The sequence below is a fragment of the Trifolium pratense genome, linkage group LG1, assembly GCF_020283565.1.
Source record: "Trifolium pratense cultivar HEN17-A07 linkage group LG1, ARS_RC_1.1, whole genome shotgun sequence".
NCBI classification, from domain to species: domain Eukaryota; kingdom Viridiplantae; phylum Streptophyta; class Magnoliopsida; order Fabales; family Fabaceae; genus Trifolium; species Trifolium pratense.
The window spans coordinates 13,408,194-13,430,624 of NC_060059.1; the positions used below are offsets into that span (position 1 = coordinate 13,408,194).

The 22,431-nt window shown below is 35.2% G+C and overlaps 3 protein-coding genes across 3 annotated transcripts; 1 reads left to right on the top strand and 2 right to left on the bottom strand.

Annotated features, from left to right (window-relative positions):
- Nucleotides 1-4,518: 4,518 nt before the first annotated feature.
- Nucleotides 4,519-5,235, bottom strand: LOC123888733. Its single transcript, XM_045937885.1, has one exon. It carries the CDS (start codon nt 5,233-5,235, stop codon nt 4,519-4,521), a length of 717 nt encoding a protein of 238 aa, XP_045793841.1.
- A 9,419-nt stretch (nt 5,236-14,654) lies between these two features.
- LOC123888736 lies at nt 14,655-16,441 on the bottom strand. The gene is made up of 5 exons (XM_045937895.1): nt 16,247-16,441; nt 15,910-16,099; nt 15,663-15,757; nt 15,288-15,562; nt 14,655-14,892 (listed from the first exon to the last, which is right to left on the bottom strand). The coding sequence occupies exons 1-5, from the start codon at nt 16,439-16,441 to the stop codon at nt 14,655-14,657; spliced, it is 993 nt and encodes a 330-aa protein (XP_045793851.1).
- A 1,725-nt stretch (nt 16,442-18,166) lies between these two features.
- On the top strand, nt 18,167-20,978 carry LOC123897034 (NADPH-dependent aldehyde reductase 1, chloroplastic-like). Its single transcript, XM_045947532.1, has 4 exons — nt 18,167-18,420; nt 19,233-19,609; nt 20,226-20,584; nt 20,708-20,978. Exons 1-4 carry the CDS (start codon nt 18,298-18,300, stop codon nt 20,728-20,730), a joined length of 882 nt encoding a protein of 293 aa, XP_045803488.1. The 5' UTR covers nt 18,167-18,297; the 3' UTR covers nt 20,731-20,978.
- Nucleotides 20,979-22,431: the final 1,453 nt, after the last annotated feature.

Below are 22,431 nucleotides of genomic sequence, written 5' to 3' on the forward strand. Positions count from 1 at the left end.
GAAACATATTAGAGGCAAATTCCATAATTTAAAAAATTATAATGACCAATTTGATATACACATTTCCAATAATAATAAAGAAATTTTAAATTGTTAGTTTATAGATGCTATTTGTATTTCGGCTTAATTACTAAATTGATCCCTTAAAGACATTTTTTGTTTTAAATTGGTCCCTTAAAGAAAAAAAAAGCTTAAACTGGTCCCTTAAAGACTTTGCCATTAGTCATAATAGTCATTTCCGTTAATTTTTAACGGTAAATGTCTAAGGTGGACCAATATTACTGATGATCCATCATAGACCTTATTAATTGTTTTAATTTTAACCATTTGATTTTTTCAATAAAAAAAACACCATTGAATCTTTCATGTGCATTGTATCTATTGTGAACTACCAACACTTGATACTATTTACTTTTTCTTCATCTTTTTTTACTCTTCTTCATGATCTTCATCGATCAGCAAACCCAGGAAAAAAAAAAAGGTAAAACAATCCCAAATCTTTGCACTGTATATTGGTGTTATTATATCTCTTTTCCATTGAACAAAACAACAATAAAGATTAGAACACAGTATAAACAATAACAAAACATTGTAGAAGCGACGGAAACATTGTGGATTGAAGCACAATCGGAGATTGATCGGAAAAATGCGAACAAACAACAATCAAGATGTCAAAGATGTTGTAGATCGGAGCACGATCGGAAAAAATGCCCGTGAATAGAGAAACACGAACAGAGAAACCCGTTGGTGTGATGTTCGTCGGCGGCGGCGCAAACAGAAGACAAAGGCGGTGTGAATAAGAAGGATGAAGAAGATCTGTAGTTGTTTCTGTTTCTGTTCTCCCTTCAGTTTCATTTTTTTTTGTTTGGATTTGTTGTTTGTAGTTTTTTGGTGAAGAAGATGAAGATCTGGAATTAGAAGATGAAGATCTGAAATTTTTTTCACAGTTTCTGGAATTTCTGTTCTCCCTTTATGCATTCACACAATTTTATGGATTTTGTTGTTTCTATTCTCCCTTTAATTTAGCATAATTTTTTTTATTTGTAAATCTGGAATTTTGTTGTTGAAGTTCATGAAAATATTGTTAAAGACGAAGAACAAGTGAAGGTAGAAGATGAAGGAAGGAAAACAAAATTGGGTGTTTGTGTTGCACTATTAGTAATAGTGGACTTGCACAAAACTAACAGTTTTTTGAAAAAATGGACGGAAAGGACTATTATGACTAACGACAAAGTCTTTAAGGGACCAGTTTGGGCTTTTTTTTTCTTTAAAGGACTAATTTGAAACCAAAAATATCTTTAAGGGACCAATTTAGTAATTAAGCCTTGTATTTCCCTTTCTTTATTTCTCTTAAAAAAAATCTTCAAATATATCATCCAAACAATTTAAATTGAAGAATTTGAGTTACCCTCTAATTGCTTAATTGTGGAGCTTAGTATGGAATTTCAAATGATGGTTGAGTGTTTGCAGGGTGATATTGTTGTGTTGTTGTGGGTTACAGAATGTATTTTTATTTTCAAGATTTTTATTTTTTAAATTGTAAAAGAGGTTGTGATTATTGATATTATACAAGTAGAACTGAGGTTACAAAAATTTAAAAGTTGTAGCCACAATCCAATACAAATTTTTTTTTTAATACAATCCGATATCAATATATTCATTTAAATAGTTGACACCTTCCAAAATTTCAATGGATATATTTTTTTTAGGCAAGTAGTTTAATGGCTAAAATTTCAACCTTTTTAAGTGAATAAATAAGAGTATCAGGATTCGAATCTCAATCTGTTACACACGCATGTTGTAGATATTGACCCCGTGATCATCTAACTCTAATTTGAACCCATGCCAACTTCAACTTTCATTGCAAGTAATGTTCAATCTATGGTGGACCAATTAATCACTCTAATGTACCATAACTCTAATACTACTAAACCTCTTATTATGATTTAGCGTAAATTATGAACAATTATTCACGTCACACAGTATCTGTCATAACTAGAGATTTCAGTATTTTCTTCAAGTTGCTACATAATGGATAGTTATCAATTATCATTAGTCAACAGTCTGAGCATCTAATAGGTTGGTGTCTGCACTTATTTTCTCAAATTATTATCAGTGTCGGTGTCAATTTATTATGAGCTGAATCTCTTATCCAAGAATTCGATATCACTTTGATTGATCTACCATCATCAACAGTCCACCTACAACCCAATTTTAACAGGTTTGGGGATATGAGTTTGAGGTTTTACTTTTCATACCCGTTGAGAATTGAGACAGGTTTGAGAAAATCCGAACTTTATGGATTTGGGAAAGACAAAATCCATTCCTGACCCGCCCCATTGTCATGCCTAGTTAGACTAGTTAGACCTATTCATTGAAAATTTTATTGCCGAAAAAATATCCTCGAAAAATGTTAAATTAAATCTAGAAACTTTTAAACAAAAATTAAATTAACTTTTCGTCTATAAAAATATAGCGAATTTTAATTTTAGTCGTTAAAATTAAATCGAAATATTTTTGTTGTCTATTTTTTTTATCGCTATAATTGACATTATTTATTAATGACTAACTAAGAAGTAATGGGCCGATGCCATTGGCCCAAAAAAACAGAAAAGCCCATAAGATAGCTGCCTTTATAAGCACCGTCTTTCAGTTTCCACGCTATCTGTTTGCTTGAATTTGTGTTTCATTCTTCTTTCTATTCTAGGGTTTTAACGAAACACACGAAATTGTCGGTAACGGTAACATCTGATTGAGTAAGATCAATTTCTTGAATCTTTGGTCGTCATGTAAAATTCTGATGAAAAGAGGTGTTACGGATTGGAACACAAATCAAGCAGATGCCGTGGAGAATGATCAAAGAAAAACTCGCAATTTCTCCGAAAAAAGGTACCATTTTTACATTCTTGATAATTCAAAATCGTTCAATCTTCTGCATTTAGGAAACATGCTATGTCCCAATACTTTGTTCGGCACCGATGTTTTGAAAGATCAATTTCTTGACAAACCACTATGAATGTCAGTTAAGAAACGGTACCCATTTTTTTCTTTCTCATTTCTTGTTGTTCAAGAACATTCAATCTTTTGCTTGAGAAAAATGTGATCGGTGCCCCAAGACCCTTTTTTGGCACTAATATGGGGTCACTAGTTACCTTGTTGGGATACCCATTTTTTCATTCTTGATTATTCAAGAACATTTAATTTCTACTCGAAAGAAAGAAAGAAAAAAACCATGGTGGTTTAGGGTTTTTACTGATACTTATTTTTTCATTCTTGTAATGGTATCTCTATGTTATTGATGATCCTGGAATTAATTGTTATTGCAAATTGGGAATGTTACCTCAGTGACCCTATATAAATTATGAGATGATTAAATTTTTCTTTGATGACCCTTAAATCAAATTGCTGGCTTTATAAATGATGGTTAACTATTGCATATATAAATTTTGAGATGGTTCGATGTTGCCTTGATTAAGTACAATTGCTATATAAATTCTATGATGGATATTTGTTGCCTTGATGACCGATGGTTCTATGTTGCCTTGATGACTCACTCTTTAAGTCCAATTGTTATTGGCTATATATGTTCTATGATGGATATTTTTTGCCTTGATGATCGATGGTTCTATGATGCCTTGATGACTCACTCTTTAAGTACAATTGATATAGACTATATAATGTTGCCTCGATTAAGTCCAATTGTTTATTAGCTATATAAATTCTATGATGGATATTTGTTGCCTCGATGACTGATGGTTCTATGTTGCCTTGATGACTCACTCTTTAAGTTCAATTGATATTGACTATATAATGTTGCCTCAATTAAGTCCAATTGTTATTGTGGCTGTATAAATTCTATAATGGATATTTGTTGCCTTGATGACGAAAATATTGTCGGTGCAATATCGACCACAAAATATTGTCGGTACAATATCGACCACAAAAATTTGTCGGTGCAATTTCGATCATTTTTCACATAATACCTACCTTTCTTCAATCCCCCCATCAAGTCTCTTATACCCCCTATATTCTGTTTCGCAAAATTTAAATTTCTTTCGACTCGCAGAAACCGAAACATAGGTTTCGATTAATATAAACCGAAATTACTGGAACATTTCGGTTGATAAAGATCGAATTATGCAGAAACAAGGCCAGGTTATGCAGAATCACTTGCAGAACCACCTCAAAATCGTCGAGGTCAAAACCTGTTTTTTCTTTCAATTCATTTCCAAAATTATATCAGGCTAAATACAATTTGTTACAACATTTCATAACCAAAGTTTCATAATCATATTTCATAACAATAATACCATAGTTCAATATACAATAATACCACATTTCATAACCAAGGTTCATGTGTAAATTGCGCATACAAAGTTAATATGTTACAAAGCATAATCGGCATGGTATACATCACAAAATAATGCGCTTAGCTACCCTTTCAAAAAATAGTGCGCTTAGCTACCATTTCAAAAAATAATGCGCTTAGCTAATTCAAAATGAAACTACTAAAATCTACTACAATTCCAACGGATCGTCTTTGCTACCCTTTCCAATCGTGACTAAGTCATCGCCTGCTCTTTCAATGGTCAACAGCTCACCAAACTTTTGCATTCTATCCAAAAACATGGGCTCCCATTCTGCAGCTTCTTCGGAACAAGAGTTTTTCCACTGATGAGCCGTTGGAGGTATCGGACATCCTACTTTCAATCGCACTAACACAAAGTGGTCAGCGAGCGCGCCGATGCAAATAATCTTGGAATCCAAGTCTGACGTGTCTGATGGAGGTTTGCCACGCAATGGGAAACAAGTTCTAGATGCTCCACACCTTTCCATATTTGATAGTTGAACAACAACCCTCTGAAAATGAGTAGCCACAACGTAACCCATATCCGGAAAAGTAAACCATTTGTCCTTGGTTGCAATAGCATGTTTACTCCTTCTCGGTGGTGGGAAAAGTGCATCCGTGACATACTTGTAACGCTCAGTATCGAACAACTCCACATATGATTCCTTATGCAATCTCAGCTCCCTCTCCATGTTCAGTCTGATCAACTCATAATCTTGTTGATTTCCTTTTTGGTGCAAAGCTACCACACGGTATCCACAATAACCGTCACCTTCAACGTCAATAATATCTTCAATAAATGGGTGCATGAACTTCGGCATATGGTTGATAAAAGGAATTTCAGGAGGTGCTGGAGTCAAAGTACTGATGACGAGTTCTTTAGGCATCTCAGGCACTGTTTGTGAAGTCGACGACTTTGACTTTGTTGGTTGCGACTGAGATGCCTGTGTAGCTGCAATATGATCATCAACATGCTCCCACCGAGACTTATCCCTGCTCGTGGATCTTGTGACACGAACTGATTTTTTCTTTCTAGCACCTTTTGTTTTGGCCTTTTGAAGCGGAGGTTTCACAGAGGTGGTTTCTGGATATGCAATGAGACGAAGTTGATTCCTAATATCATTCTTCACGCTAACATCGGCTGTTTTTAATCGTTCCTACAAAGAAAGAAAAAAAATCAAACTCATTAAAATTAATTGTATACAAAGTGTAACATTATACACATAATGTAAAATTAAAATCATAATAAAAAAGTATACGAAATGTAACCATTATATTTATGAAGGTGTAATAACCTGAATTGCTTTCCACTCAGCCAAACAATCATAATCGTCAGCCACGTCGCCCGGTGCCGGCTCATCTTCGAAACACAGTTTCTTCCATTGAGGGTGAATCTCATCCAGTCGGATAGGTTTGTTATTTTTTATCTTCTTCGCAATCAAGCATGCACATGGCAACCCGTATGTCCTTCTCATAACACAGCCACACTTTTTGCTATCCATACCACATTCTTCGACCCTGTTTGCTTCGTCATAAATGTGATCCATAGCCTTTCTTGAGATTTTATAAAACAAGAATGCGTAAAGAGGATCATCATCGTATCTGTGTTCCGCAACAGACATACTCCGACCGAATTCACCTTGTACTTCGGTGAACTGACTTATCAACATCTTATTTATCGCTTCCCATCCTTTCACCAAGTCACCGTTACCGTCCTTCAAGTAACCTTTCAACACACCATGACATGATTCAGCTCTATTCGTGGTGTGATTCCCCATGTGCATATGTTGGTCTACCCATGCATTGACAACCCTTTCTTTATCAGTGTCTAGGACAGTCTCTTCAACATAACGCAAAAACTTTGGCCATCTCGCACAGAGCTCCCTAAACACCATAACATTGTCAGCATATTCTTTTTCCGTTGGCGACTCTAACACATCATTAAAAGCATCGGTGATTTGATCCCACACATCAGTCTGCTTCTCATTCTCTCCATTATTGATTTTCACAATTTCCTTCATCTTAGAGCTCACGTTCTTTTTTACATGGAAACGACAAACCATTGCAGCCGATGTTGGAAATACCTCGGAAACTGCATTCATCAGAGCCAAATCCCTATCGGTGACAATCACCTTCGGTCTAACATCCTCATTCCTTAAGAGACTGACACACTGCTCTAGAGCCCAAGTGAAGTTGTCTTCTCTTTCATTGGTAAGCCAAGCAAATCCAACATTGAAAGATCTCCCAGTTGATGTGAATCCGACAATCTCAAATAACGGCATTTTGTATTTGTTTGTTTTGTATGTCGAATCCATCAAAAGCACAGTAGGAAAAGAATTGAACAAACTTATAGATTTAGGATGTGCAAAGAAAATGTCTTGAACGTGTTCGGATCCGTCTGCAACAACCGTCCTATGTTTGAAAAAATACCCGGTCTCGACAAGTCTTTTGGAGAGGTGTTGCATTTCAGTCATTGATGCCCTCATTTTAAGTTTTAATCGATGACTTAAATTGTAGAGTTGCTTTGCCGTTGTCTTGTTGTTTGGATCCCTATCTTTCAATGTGGACATTATATTCTTAGGCGGAACCAAATTCCTAGACATTTCCTCCATACATTGCCTTTCTTCCGGTTTGAGACGACCGACAATGAGATGGCCTTCAACTGCCTTGTCCAACTCGTGGTTATGTTTGCCATTTACAACGGTCAAATGCCATGTTTTATCGGCATGACAATAACCACGGAGTCGAAATGGACAGCTGCATTTCCTCGTGCCGGTTTGATCAGATTTTAGCTTCTTATTTGTTGACACGTACCGGCCTCCCCGCTCGCAATCCAACCTGAAATATTGCTTCCTCTTATCGCTGCCGTTGTCGGATTTGCCAATTACAATTGCAAACTTTAGCTTTAAGGCAATCTCCCGAGCCCATCTAATCAACTCATCTCGGTCAGGGGTTGCCATTTCAGTGTAAAAATGATCTGATATATCAATCTCATATGCAACAGGTCTAGATGGAGGTTTATCAGGCGGAACCTCAACAATTCCCGGGGCACAGATACCTAGCACAAGCTCTCGTTTGCCCGCCATAACTACATAATATAAGAGGGATAAACACATAATTAGCCACATATAATACTTAATACATATAAAATTGGTAGCACATTCTATAATCCATAACAGCTAAGGCAATGCAAGCAAAACAGACAGTCAAGGCAAGTAATTTTACATTGCAAAAATTAAAGTTCCAGTAATTTCGGTTAGTATCAACCGAATGAATCCTTCGGTTAGGCTTGGCAAGCAAACACGTTTAAACCAACACAAAACCAAAAGTTCCAGTCATTTCGATTCGTATTAACCGAAGGATTCCTTCGATTTCTATAAATCGAACGATTTTGTGTCAGAAACCTACCAACCTAGCATATATGACAGTTGAAAATAAAAGAAATTAAACGGAAGATTACCTTAATATTGTGCTTCAAATCGCCTTCCAACCCTTAGCAAACGTTCCAAACTTGATTTTAAGCAGCGATTTGACTGAAAAACGAATTGGATTTTGGGATCTCTTTTGGTAGTGTGGGGATGAAGTATTGAAAGTGATGAAGAATGTGAGAGGTTGCTTTCTATATAAACATACTTCGATTCGTAAAACTCGAAGGACAAAGCGAGTGGTTTTTAAAAACCGAAGTTTTTATTTTTTCGATTCGTAAAACCCGAATTTGCTAACCAAAAAATTGGTCATTTTCGAAGGGCAAACTGGGATTTAAGGGGGGTATAAAAGAAACGTGGGGGGTGGGGAGAGAAAATATCCTTTCAGTTTCCACGCTATCTGTTTGCTTGAATTTGTGTTTCATTCTTCTTTCTATTTCTAGGGTTATAACCAAACACGCATTGTCGGTAACGGTAACATCTGAGTAAGATCATTGATTGTTGGTTGTCATGTAAAATTCTGGTGAAAAGAGGTGCGACGGATTGGAACACAAATCAAGCAGATGTTTTGGAGAATGATCAAAGAAAAACTTGCAATTTCTCGGAAAAAAGGTACCATTTTTTACGTTCTTGATAATTCAAAATCGTTCAATCTTTGCATTTAGGAAACATGCTATGTCCCAATAATTTGTTCGACACCAATGTTTTGAAAGATGATTTTTTCATAAGATCAATTTCTTGACAAACCAACCTTTATGAATGTTGGTTAAGAAACGGTACCCATTCAATCTTCTGCTTGAGAAAAATGTGATCGGTCCCAAGACCCTTTTTTGGCACTAATATAGGGTCACTGGTTACCTTGTTGGGTTACACATATTTTCCTTCTTGATTATTCAAAAAGAACATTTAATTTCTACTCGAAAGAAGAAAAAAAAAATGATGGTTTAGGATTTTTACTGATATTTATTTTTTCATTCTTTTAATGGTATCTCTAAGTTATCGATGATCCTGGAATTAGTTGCTCTTGCAAATTGGGATGGTTAAATGCTACCTCAGTGACCCTAAATAAATTATGAGATGATTAAATTTTTCTTTGATGACCCTTAAATCCAATTGTTGGCTTTATAAAAGATGGTTAACTATTGCATATATAAATTTTGAGATGGTTCGATGCTGCTTTGTTGACTCTTAAGTCCAATTGATATTGACTATATAAAGTTGTCTCGGTTGAGTCCAATTGTTATTGTGGCTATATAAATTCTATGATGGATATTTGTTGCCTCGATGACCGATTCGATGTTGCCTTGACGACTCTTTAAGTCCAATTGATATAAATTCTATGTTGGATAATTGTTGCCTCGATGACCGATGGATCTATGCTGCCTTGATGACTCACTCTTTAAGTGCAATTGATATTGACTACATAATGTTGCCTCGATTAAGTCCAAATGTTATTGTGGCTATATAAATTCTATGATGGATATTTGTTGCCTCGATGACCGATGATTCGATGCTGCCTTGATGGCTCTTTAAGTCCAATTGATATAAATTCTATGTTGGATAATTGTTGCCTCGATGACCGATGGTTCTATGCTGCCTTGATGACTCACTCTTTAAGTCCAATTGATATTGACTATATAATGTTGCCTCGATTAAGTCCAATTGTTATTGTGGCTATATAAATTCTATGATGGATATTTGGCTGAATTGTTTGCTTGTGCAAGTCTAATGTTGGCGGTGTCACATATGCTTTCTTGTGAAAGCAGTTGCTGGCCTGCTATGGGTCCAACAAGGACAATTACATGAGTGTATCATGAACTGTTGAGTAAGTATTGAAAGCTTCAAATAGAATGACTTGAGTCTACATATTGTAGAAATTAGAAACTGAGATAAAAGGCTTAAAAAAACCAATTGTTTCCTTGCTTTGTTTTCTGCCTTGTGAGCCTTTTGCATCTGTTGGCCTTGCTGACACTAAACTTGAAGCTTGAAGCTAGCAGCCACAAATTTGGTAGAATTTGTTTAGTTGATGACCAAAACTGAAAAAGTGGTGTTATTTATGAGCTTAATCAATTTGTTTAGAATACATTTATAGTTGATGACCAAATCTTAACATTATCAAGGTTTACAAACCCCCTTAAAATTTGAAAAGGGGGTGTTATTTATGAAAGCTTTTTGTTCATTCAAGACGAGATGGTTAATAGTCGCCTCAATGACCCTTAAGACCAATATTTGTTCATCATGTGAATTTTGATGTGGTATCTGTGATTCATTAATGAGCAAGGAACTAAATGCTATTGCAATATGAATTCTTTCTTCATAATGCAAATGCAAATTGGGATGTATGGTTGGTTAAATGCAACACCAGTGACCCTTGAACCCAATTGTTATTGGCTATATAAATTCTGAAATGGCCAGTTTTGACACTATTGTAATGTGGGAATACTTTATCAAAATATTTAACTAGGATGGTTAAATGACAAATTCCCGATGGCCCCTTATGTCCAATTTGATATTCATTATGTGAATTCTCACATAATTAATGTTCAAAGAACCCCTTTGAAATGGTAGCTTTGAGCTAATGTTGACCCTAAAATTAGAAACTATTGCAATGTGAATTCTTTGTTCTTAATGCATTTTAGGGATGGATGGTATGTTAGAGTTGAATGAAGGGGCTTGTGTAATGGTGTCAGCTTCCTTAGTTTTGCTCTTTTTTTTGTTTTACAGTATTGTATGATTTTGAATTTTCCTTTTCCTTTGGTTTGTGGAAACTAGAAAGTACATGAAGTTATGCAGGTTTAACTTGAAGTTATGCAGCACAGACTTCAATAGCCGCGACTACTACGTCAACATTAGAAAGGAAATGCTAGCAGGATATTTCATGTAGGTGGCTCATCTTGAGCGGACAGGATACTACTTGACAGTGACCCTTAAATCCAATTGTTGGCTTTATAAATGATGGTTAACTATTGCATATATAAATTTTGAGATGGTTCGATGTTTGACATTGACTATATAATGTTGCCTCGATTGAGTCCAATTGTTATTGGTTATATATGTTCTATGATGGATATATGTTGCCTCGATGACCGATGGTTCTATGTTTCCTTGATGACTCACTCTTTAAGTCCAATTGATATTGACTATATAATGTTGCCTCAATTAAGTCCAATTGTTGTTGGCTATATAAATTCTATGATGGATGTTTGTTGCCTCAATGACCGATGGTTCTGTGTTGCCTTAATGACTCACTCTTTAAGTCCAATTGGTATTGACTATATAATGTTGCCTCAGTTAAGTTCAATTGTTATTGGCTATATATGTTCTATGATGGATATTTGTTGCCTCGATGATCGATGGTTCTATGTTGCCTTGATGACTTTTTAAGTCCAATTGATATTGACTATATAATGTTGTCTCGATTAAGTTCAATTGTTATTGGCTATATAAATTCTATGATGGATATTTGGCTGAATTGTTTGCTTGTGCAAGTCTAATGTTGGTGTCACATATGTTTGCTTTTGAAAACAGTTACTGGCCCACCATGGGTCCAACAAGGACAATTACATGACCATATCATGAACCGTTGAGTAAGTATTGAAAGCTTCAAATAGAATGACCTGAGTCTACATATTGTAGAAAGTAGAAATTGAGATAAAGGCTTAACAAAACAACTGTTTCCTTGCTTTGTTTTCTGCCTTGTGAGCCTTTTGCATATGTTGGCCTAAATTTGAAGCTTGAAGCTAGCAGCCACAAATTTGGTAGAATTTGTTTAGTTGATGACCAAAACTGAAAAAGTGGTGTTATTTATGAGCTTAATCAATTTCCGGCGGAGGAAGGCTTCTCCGTCGACTATGCACAGAGGCGACGGTGGCTGAGATTCCGAAGAGAAAACCAGGTCTTTACCAAAAGCTAGCGGAGCTAGAAAAGACTCGTGGACCCATGTCGCAGACGTTGAATCAGTATATAATGGAAGGAAAAGCCGTCGGAAAAGGTGAACTCGAGGTAATAGATGGGTTTTTTTAGCTGTTTTGGTTTTGTTCTTTTATAATTGGTCAAGTTTATATTTTTGTCTGTGATGATTCGAGCGTGATTACATTTTCTCATGTGTAGCTACTAGGTTTGGATATATACTTGAAGTGTTTTTGCCTACCAGAATTGATGTTTTTATTGCTATAGGTGGGGTATGGTTTGTCTTATTGCTAACGAGTACTTGAATCTTGATCGGAATGTCGGATGGAAACTTAATTCAACATGCTTTCTGCATTTAATTTATGCAGATATTTTTTTGAAATAGCTATTATCTTTGCGGTGTTTTTGTTCACAACAGTGGAGTTCATGCTTACTATCAACTATGCTTATACAAGTGCAGCACTTTCAAATCAGTGGTAAGTACTAATTACTAGTTTGAGGAATATTCTGAATGTTTCAGTATTCTATGTTTATGAATTTTTGCATACCAATTGGATATGGAGGATCCAAAAATTGCCGGAAAAAAGTGAATTTCATCCCTGAAATGAGGGTTGTATCTGAATCCCTTCAAGAGAGAAGACCTTACTACTGTGTTCTTGATGACAATGTGCAGCCAATTACCTTAAAGTGAAATTGATGGTATTATTTGTAATGTCAGGTGAGTCAATAATGATGTTATTCTTTTTAATGAAATGGTCACACTTCAGACTGTTATCACTATCGATATAGCTCTTTCCATGGACCATAGTAGAAAATTATATTTTGTACTTCTTTGCATTAGAATGTTTGATAGTCTTATAAGGGATTTATACTATTGGCTTATAATAATTTTTTAATTAGTTAGCTTGTTCAAGCAGTATTGGGAACCGAGAGCCGTGTTATAGTGTAGTTTGCACTCTACAAGAATTTACTAATTTGTGTCTTTCCAATGAACTGTATAATGGAAAATGAAAGTAGATATGTTGTTACACAACGCAAAATTTAGTTGGATATTCTCATAATTTAACAGCCTAACATTTTTATACTCGAGGTAATATATGGGATTTGCAGCTGTTTTGGTTTTGTTCTCATGTGTAGCTACTAGGTTTGGATATATACTTGGAAATGTTTTCACCTACCAGAATTGTTGTTTTTATTGTTATAGGTGGGGTATGGTTTGTCTTATTGCTAACGAGTACTTGAATCTTGATTGGAATGTCGGATGGAAACTTAATTCAACATGCTTACTGCATTTAATTTATGCAGATATATTTTTGAAATAGCTATAATCTTTGGACCTATTAAGACCTATTCTACACATAGTGGCTATGATTATGTACCATTTTGGTTAATCTGCAGTGTGTTGCTTTTCATTTCTAAGTGCAATTAGCTGGAGTGGATAAACAAAGTGGGGGAAGAAGTGTTTACTTTACATACATTTAGTTTTCATCTACAATTTCATATGCCAAATTTTGTATTTCTGATTTTGAACTGTCATGATAAAGAGCTATATTAGCTAATTTAGATATTGATTTTTAGAATCAATGTGTTCATATATTTAGTTCTATCAGGAAGCACCTACTACAATTCTATTTGCAGTGTTTTTGTTCACATCAGTGGAGTTCATGCTGGACACTACTATGCTTATACAAGTGCAGCACTTTCAAATAAGTGGTAAGTACTAATTATTAGTTTGAGGAATATTCTGAATCATATGATTTCTACCTTATGTGTACATGAGTGACTACTTCATATGATTTTATATGTTTTCATTGTTGGACATGGTTATTGGCATGAGAAATGCAGAGCAAACAATGCCACTTGATAATTGGCATGAATTCTGTGTGTATTGTGTAAGAACATGTCATGTATCCATGCATATATTGACTATCAAATAAACTTAATTTTTTTTTGAACACAAATAAACTTATCTCATTTCATGGCATTAATTTTGAACATGGGCATATTTTGAACGTTCTGCATATATTGAACATGGCATTAATTTTTTTTTTTACACAAATAAACTTATCTCATTTCATTAATCAATTGGTTCTCAATACAATGAGGAATCGAATAGAAAATACAGCGACTAGCTCAAGAATCGGCCACCCTTGCTAACTTATGAGCTACCGAGTTCGCTTGACGCTTAATAAACTTGACCTCAAAGTTAGAATTTAAAAGCAACATGTTTTTTATGCTAGAAATAAGAACACAAAACATAGACACACCACCATAACTAGTCTGCAATGCTCTCACAACAGTTTGTGAATCACATTCGAAGATATTGATAGTTCTTCCTACATTATGGAATCCGGCATCGACGTTGCATTTCACCCAACCTCGTTGCGGAGGCTGCCACTGATATTGCTGCTGGATCTGTTCATTGTTTGCTGCACTGTCACCAAAATATTGTGCTAAATACCAATCTTTCCAAACATAGCTAGCATTCCCATTTGTATTGCTCCACTCTTATCATGATTCCACAACCAATTATTTACCCAAATCATAACTGCTACTCTTCCTGCAACCACCTTTGTTTCCTTTCTACATATATCAAAAATAACTTCTTTTACATTATTAAAATGCTGCAGCCTTGTTGCTAACACCGAGGATAATTGCGCTGCAGCCCAGCTGTCCTTGCTTTCTATGCAATCAAAGAAAATGTATTGCATCCTCCTCGAGTTCACACTGCATAATTCACAGCTTGCCGGACACTGAACATGGTGCTGTCGAAGCCTCTTTCTAGTTGGAAGGCAGTCGCGACATATCCGCCAAAGTAGATGCTTGACTTTCGGCGGTGCTCAAATTTGCCACAAGCTTATCCATTCTCCTTGCACCCCGCCGCGACACACTCTTTCTTCCTGTTCATGCATCAGCAAACGGTAACCCGACCTCACTGCGAATTTCCCGTTCTGCTCCTCCTTCCATATCAATCAGTCTTGTTGAATTTCCATAACCAACAGTACTGCTAGTATTTGTTCAACTGCATCATATGAAAATAAATTCATGACCTTGTGAGCATCCCATTGTCTCTCATTCTCAAGCATAAGACTGTTCACGTTAATATGATACGCACCTTGGGATTGCGGTGCACATATCCTTCCATGAGCTGAATCTCTTATCCAAGGATCCGTCATCACTTTGATTGATCTACCATCACCAAAAGTCCACCTACAACCCAATTTTAACACATGACAAGCTTTCCATAAACTTCTCCACACATAGCTTGGATTGGACCCAAGGTTAGCTTCAAGAAAAGATGAGTGTAGAAAATACCTTGCTTTGAACATCCTTGACACCAATGTTTCCGGCTTCGTCATTATTTTCCATCCTTGTTTCGCCACCACAGCCAAGTTAAAAGCTTTAAAATCACGCCTAAGCCCCCAGTCTCTTTAGCACAAGTCATCCTTTCCCATGACAACCACCTAATGCCTTTGTTGTTATTACCTCCTCCCCACCAAAATGAGTTCAACATCTTCTCTATATCATTCACTGTCGCATCCGGAATAATGTACACGCTCATAACATAAGACGATATTTGCTTGAAGGACCGATTTTATCATTACCTCCTCCCGGCTTTAGATAGCGGTCTTCCTCTCCATGAGTTGATCCTCTTCCATACGCAATCCTTAATGTATGTAAATGTCTCCTTCTTGCTCCTCCCAACCATTGACGGTAGTCCCAAGTATGTACCTGTTCCTAACACATGATGAATCCCTGTGATTCTTGACAAGTCCTCCTGTGCTGGTCTACTAGTGTTCCTGCTGAAGAACACCTCTACTAGTGCCTCTGCATATAATCTAAGAATCTCCATAATGTGGTTAGCTTCAGTTATATGGCCCTGCAAAAATAGGTGGGACACCATTGATGCCCCTCTACATATTTGTACTCCATGTATGTCTCCTCGCAATTGCTTTGTTAATGAGTGTTGAAAGTCCTACCGCTACAAGGATAAAAAGATATGGAGAAAGCGGGTCTCTCTGTCTCAATCCCCTTCCTGGTTGAATTGGTCCAACTCTATCCGAATTAACAAGTACTGAATAATACACAGAGCTCACACACATCATTACCCAGTGAATCCATCTTTCTCAAAAGCCATCCGACTTAAGACACCTCTCAAAAAAGTCCAATCAACTCTATCATAAGCTTTACTTATGTTGATCTTAAGTGTCAGCTCCCCCTTATTACCTCTCGTCTTTCTTTTTCGTGCATGAATGATTTCGATGGCTATGAGCGCATTTTCAAGTATTGACCTTCCTACCACAAATGCCGATTGTTCTTCTGATACACGTTTAGATAGACAACCTCTCAGCTTATTTGCTAGAAGTTGTACCACCATCTTGTACACCACATTACACATAGAGATAGGCCTCAAATCCTTCATATTATTAGGATTTTCATATTTAGGAATAAGACATATATTTGTGTCATTCAACGAGGACAAAAATTACCCTATATTCAGCCAATTGAACACCGCTTCAAAAATATCATCTCCACACATATTCCAAAACTTCTAATAGAATGCCGAATTAAATCCATCCGGACCCGGTGACTTGTCTGAATGCATTTGAAGTAGTGCCTTGTGCAGCTCCTCTTTCGTAATAGGGGCTAATAATCTCTCGTTGTCCTTATTTGCTACTCTCGGTTGAATGATGGAGAGACCATGCTCATGAGCGCCTTCTTTTGCTTCGAATAGTTGGTTGAAATATGCCTTTGCCATCTCGCACAATTAAATCAACAATCTCATTGATGTTGTTTCATAATATTTCATCTATAGGTATTAGATGATACTGATTGTTCTCGACTGGGACTAGAGTTAGCCCAACATCACATCCACTTTGCCCAATACGGTGTGCCCCATCGTATTCACGTCAGTAGAGCATGGTGGAACAACTTTACTAGGATAGGAGCAGATTACTGCTCTTCCCATTATCCAAGGGAAATATCTTGACAGTTTCTCTTATTGGGCCAAGCAAATGCAGCCCATTAAGAGGACCTTTGGCCCAACGCTGGGGCTATATAAGCTCTCCTACACAGGAGAGCAAAGAAACTATTCACTCACTTACTTTCTCTCTCTTGTATCTCAGTGCTCTCTTTATCTCTCTAACTTTGGCATCGGAGCACCTGCAGGTACAATCCCCCTCTGTGGATTAGCTGCTCGACCCACGGTCAACCACCTGCTCAACGGACTTCCAACTGGCCATCACCTGTTCTGATCAACAGTTAAGATCAATAACGATAATTTTTTACCGGATAATCGTCTTAAAAAATTGATCATGTCTATAAAATACTTTCTCCGTCCCAAAATATAAGCAAAAATGAGTCAAAAAACTTATGTATTTAGTTTAAAATTTGGACCAAATACATTCACTTTTGTTGACCATATTTTGCTTATATTTTGGGACGAAGGGAGTATGACATTAATCGGAAATCATTTGATATGTTAATAAGATACTTCAAAATTAATTTATTTTTTTGAATGTTCAAAATTGACTAAAAGTGGGCTTTGTCTAAAATGATGCACAAGTCGTGAATATTAGTACAAAATTCACTGTTGAATTGAAAATTTATATAATATAGATTATTCATAATTTTTTTTTAAAGAAATCCAAAATCATTTGATATTCAATAAAAACACATAAACCATTAATTTTGATATGTTTCAATAACATATCAAATGATTTTAGATTTCTTTAAAAAAAATTATGGATAATTTATACGATATAAACTTTCAATCTAACGTGAATTTTATAAAATTTGTATTCGTTATAATAATATTGAAAACTAATTGATTTTGAAATGTATGTTTTTTTAGATTGTATTTGTCAAATCTATTTTTATTTTGGATTTTTCCAAACTATAAAGGATCCAAAATGAAGAATATTTTTGAGTTTTTGGAGATTTAAGAGCAATGGAGCCTAAAAAAACAAATTTCCAACAAAATGAAGAGATGTTTTCTCTTCCCCTCCCATGAATCTTTTATACCCCCAATATTCTAATTTTGCCCTTACAGAAAAATTCGGTTCGCAGAAACCGAATTTTTTCTAGTGCAAATTCAGAGTAAATTTCGGTTTTTAGAAATCGAAATTTGTTTTCAAGGCAAAAAAAAACTTCGGTTTCTACGAACCGAAGTTTTTTCAAGGGCAAAATTGGAAATTCAGGGGATAAAAGATTCATGGGGTGGGGAGAGAAAAAACCTTTGCCGTTGCCGACCGTTTCTTCAAATATAGGGCCGTAACGTAACAAATTCCACGACATTCTAACGTATGACACGTCAACACCTCTTTCTACCAATGTTCACCACGTGGCATATTCATATATCCATATATAAAACTTTTTTGTTCATTCATTCATTCATTCATCCCATGTCACACGTGCACTATGTTCAAGTGTCTTAGTACTACGCATTACACGTTCAACCGAACACTTTGTTCATCATCAAGATCTCTAACAACTATTTCCACCTTCTCTAATTTCACTTCCAAAAACAACACTCATCATAATCACTTTCTACCTAAATTTCCACTAACTCACAAATTTCCTTCCATATCTTTTCCCAAATTCTTGTTTGTAAGAATGGCTTCTGGTGAACAGAAATTTCCACCACAAAAACAAGACACACAACCTGGAAAGGAACATGTTATGGATCCATTGCCTCAATTCACTTGCCCTGATTACAAGCCATCAAACAAACTTCAAGTATATATATGTTTGTTCACTTTTATTATCAAATTGCGCGATTACGAGAAGAGATCCTCTCCATTGTACATTTTCTCCAGCTATTTCTTTTATTGCAGAGGATTTTTTTCTCAAATTTTACGCTTAGGAAAATAAATAGAAAATTTTGAATTTGAATTCGGACCTTTAAATATTGCAAGATCAACTAAAATATGGTTATGGGACCTTTTACTACCGCTTATTTTGTAAAAAAAATAATTTATTTTGTACAAAATAAATATATCATTTTTACAAGTTTTCTTAGGTAACAAGTTTTCATCTTTTTTGTTGCATATTTTAAAAACTGCTCTAAATGAAATATTTGTTTAGGAGGAATTCAAAATAATTGGTGGGGACAATTTATTTTATAAAGTCTGGGCAAAATTTTATTTTTAAGCAAAAATTTCAGTTTTGCAATTTTCTTTCAGTTTTATCCTAAACTAATTCCAAAAATACCAAGAAAAATTACCTGAGTCTGGGCAGATGTCCGAGCTATGCAAAAATATATATTAGTTTTGCCATAAATTAACCCCTAAAATACTAAAAAAATTAACCAAGAGGCCAAAAAAATTAACCAAGAGGCCAGCCAAGTGTCCGGGCTGGCTGGGCCATAGATCCCCCATGAGTTCATGGACACATTTTTGAATGAAAATTTGAACATTGATTTGTCACTTGTTAGAAAATTAGTTTTTTCTAGCTAGATCTAATATTTTGTAAATTTGTGATTAAATTATTTGATGCTCAAAATTGCTTGTAATTAAGATAGTGATTTTTTCCCTTGTGCAAAATTTCAGGGAAAGATAGCTGTAATAACAGGGGGTGACTCTGGAATTGGACGAGCAGTATGCAATTTGTTTTCCTTAGAAGGTGCTACAGTTGCATTCACATATGTAAAGGGTGATGAAGACAAGGATGCTAAGGACACACTTGAAATGATAAAGAATGCAAAAACTGCAGATGCTAAGGATCCAATGGCTTTAGCAGCTGACTTGGGTTTTGATGAGAATTGCAAGAGAGTTGTGGATGATGTTGTCAATGCTTATGGACATATTGACATTCTTGTTAACAATGCAGCTGAACAATATGAGTGTTCATCAGTAGAGGAGATTGATGAGCCTAGGCTTGAGAGGGTGTTTAGAACAAATATCTTCTCATATTTCTTCATGACCAGGTCAGTATCTGTGTAGCACCGATACTTCTGATAAAAACGTGTCAAAGTGTGTGAAACGTGACATGTTATATTTAATTAATTTGTTTTCTCAAATTATTATTGGTGTCAGACTTAACATTATCAGGTTGTCTTAGATAACATGTCTTTTAATATACCATAGGTTAAGGCAATTCATTTATGTACCTTCGTCCTAATAAATTGAGCTATTGGGCGTGTGGAGTGGATAGCTCAAATTGTTTAACGTAAAGGTTAAAGGTGTTAAGGAGTTAAAGGTTCTAAGGAGTTAAAGGTCCAAAGTTCAAGTTTTGACGAAGGTGAAAAATACTGACACTGACAACTAATTATTAACTTTGTCAATTTAAAAAAAATAAATAAATTGAGCTATTGAGCTAAGCTAACTCTTATAAAACTAAATTAGAGTTTTTGGGACTTTTTTCCTCCAAAAAAATTGAGGGCTAAAGCTAGTACTTGAGTTGTCTGACTTTCAGGTTGGTCCTAGTCGGACTCAAGTCGTTGTGTATGTGTCGTGTCTGTGTCGGTACTTCATAGATATATACAATTCATGTATATATTTTAGGCTTATATATAATTGTAAGTTTGTAACATATACATTCAGGCATTCATTGAAGCACATGAAGGAAGGGAGCAGCATTATAAACACAACATCAGTGAATGCATACAAAGGAAATGCAAAACTACTAGACTATACATCTACCAAGGGTGCAATTGTGGCATTTACAAGGGGACTATCACTTCAGCTTGTGAGCAAAGGAATAAGGGTGAATGGTGTGGCACCTGGACCCATATGGACACCATTGATACCAGCATCTTTTAAGGAGGAAGAGACTGCTCAATTTGGTGGTCAAGTTCCTATGAACAGAGCTGGACAGCCTATTGAGGTTGCTCCATCTTATGTCTTTCTTGCTTCCAACCAATGTTCCTCTTATTTTACAGGACAAGTCCTTCACCCCAATGGTAATTAACATCCTTAATTGCTTGTTTCTAAGGATATTGCACACTAGAGTTATATGTAATGTGTATATTAATTAATTTTAGAAGTTTATTAATTACTAACATTTTAACATGTATTTTTTTCAGGTGGAACTGTTGTGAATGGTTGAAGATTTAGTGATATTTATTATATGCATGAACAAACAACAGTAGAATAGTAGTGTAGTATGGTACAAAATGTGTACCTCTCTTAGCCCTATGGACTGCTAGAGATGGGGGATTGGGAGGAATATGTGCTTTTAATTTAATGTAGAAAACTAAATAATATGTACTTTAAAGAAACAATGTAATATGGAGAACCAAATTATATCTCACTTTCAGAAAAAAATTATATCAAATTATAAATCGTTTTACATTAGTATCTAAATGTTATTTTTTTTCTATTATACATTTATACCATTAACTATATTCTTGCATTACTAATTCCATAATCTTTTTTTGTATACACAATACTTACACAAGGGTATTTGTGTAATTTAATTTACACAAGGGTATACGTTAGCAACATAGAAAACATTAATCACACAAGCGGATTAAGCGTTACGGTTTTTAGTTTGAATTTAGCTAATTGTTTTAGCATATGTTTTACTAAAACAGTTTTTGGACCCATTGATCTTCATTTTAGTAATGAGTTTTTTGTACGCATTTTTACTTAATAGTTTTTTACATTTGATTCAACGTCTCTATGTGACTTTTTTTGTTTTGTTTTACAGCATCTCTATGTAACTTAATTTTTTTTTCCATAAGTCAATTATTCATAAAAATTTTAGAATAATCTTCAACATACATAATAGAAAATATGGATCACACATACAGGCGCGGAACGCGCCCTGTCTGGCCGCTAGTTATAATAATAATTATTATTACTAGCGGGCCAGGCAGGCGCGTTCCGCACCTGCCTGTGTCTAACTTATGTACCCAAAAAAAAGATACGCCTTATGTTATGGTGAGTTTGTTAATAAAAGATTTTTGTTGCTACTAAAAAAAAGCAAGGGTAATGTTGGTATTATGAAAATTCTACCCCAAAACTCATGTATTCTTTTTATATATTATAGTATAGAATAGATATAGATGAAAAAACCATTAAAAAAAAAAGAGAGGAAGTTAAGGGCAATTATGGAATAATTAAAAAACCATAAAGGAAGTTAAGGGCAAAATGGACCAAAAAAAATCCAGCCCAAACTCCCTTATCCCCTTTATATATTGTTATAGATATATTTCAAAAGTAATTATATACTCCCTCCGTACTAAAATATAAAAGAAAATTGGTCAAAAAATTGATGTATTTAGTTAAAAATTTGGACTGAATACATCAACTTTGTTTGACCAATTTTTTCTTTTGGGACAAGTAGTATATGTTGGTCAAGTTGAAAATAGCACGTTGCCTTTTTTCTGCTTGGGTCAAGGCACGTTAATAAAGCATCAACATAACCTTGTTCATAAAAAAGCATCAACATTAACACTAATCCCCTTTCTTTATCTTTATTGTGTATAAATACTTTATTTAGATGAGAGGAAGTCCTCATGTCCGGTTTTCAAAGGGGGAGATTCATCTTATTGGATCTATCCAAATTTTTCGTTTGCTAGCGCTGTAGTTAAGAAATCAACTTTCTTACGATTATGAGGTTCATTCGAATGTGAAATTCAATCCTGGAATATAGTATCCCACCCTTTCTTGAATCCTGGAATATAGTATCCCACCCTTTCTTGAATGAACCTAAAAATTGAAAAAATGCATATTGCTGCTATGTATTAAGATCAAAATACCTCTCGACTCTTGTTATAGAATGCATATGGAATATAATATATTA

What these genes read in the sequence shown, in the direction of transcription:
- LOC123888733 (XM_045937885.1), bottom strand. Translation starts at nt 5,235, where the DNA reads ATGCCTAAAGAACTCGTCATCAGTACTTTGACTCCAGCACCTCCTGAA.
- LOC123888736 (XM_045937895.1), bottom strand. Translation starts at nt 16,441, where the DNA reads ATGGCAAAGGCATATTTCAACCAACTATTCGAAGCAAAAGAAGGCGCT. An exon ending in GTCCGGATGGATTTAATTCG is followed by an intron (nt 16,100 to 16,246) that starts GCATTCTATTAG and finishes AATAATATGAAG; the next exon opens with GATTTGAGGCCTATCTCTAT. An exon ending in ATCTTTTTATCCTTGTAGCG is followed by an intron (nt 15,563 to 15,662) that starts GTAGGACTTTCA and finishes CTATTTTTGCAG; the next exon opens with GGCCATATAACTGAAGCTAA.
- LOC123897034 (XM_045947532.1), top strand. Translation starts at nt 18,298, where the DNA reads ATGGCTTCTGGTGAACAGAAATTTCCACCACAAAAACAAGACACACAA. An exon ending in TCATATTTCTTCATGACCAG is followed by an intron (nt 19,610 to 20,225) that starts GTCAGTATCTGT and finishes ATATACATTCAG; the next exon opens with GCATTCATTGAAGCACATGA. An exon ending in ACAAGTCCTTCACCCCAATG is followed by an intron (nt 20,585 to 20,707) that starts GTAATTAACATC and finishes TATTTTTTTCAG; the next exon opens with GTGGAACTGTTGTGAATGGT.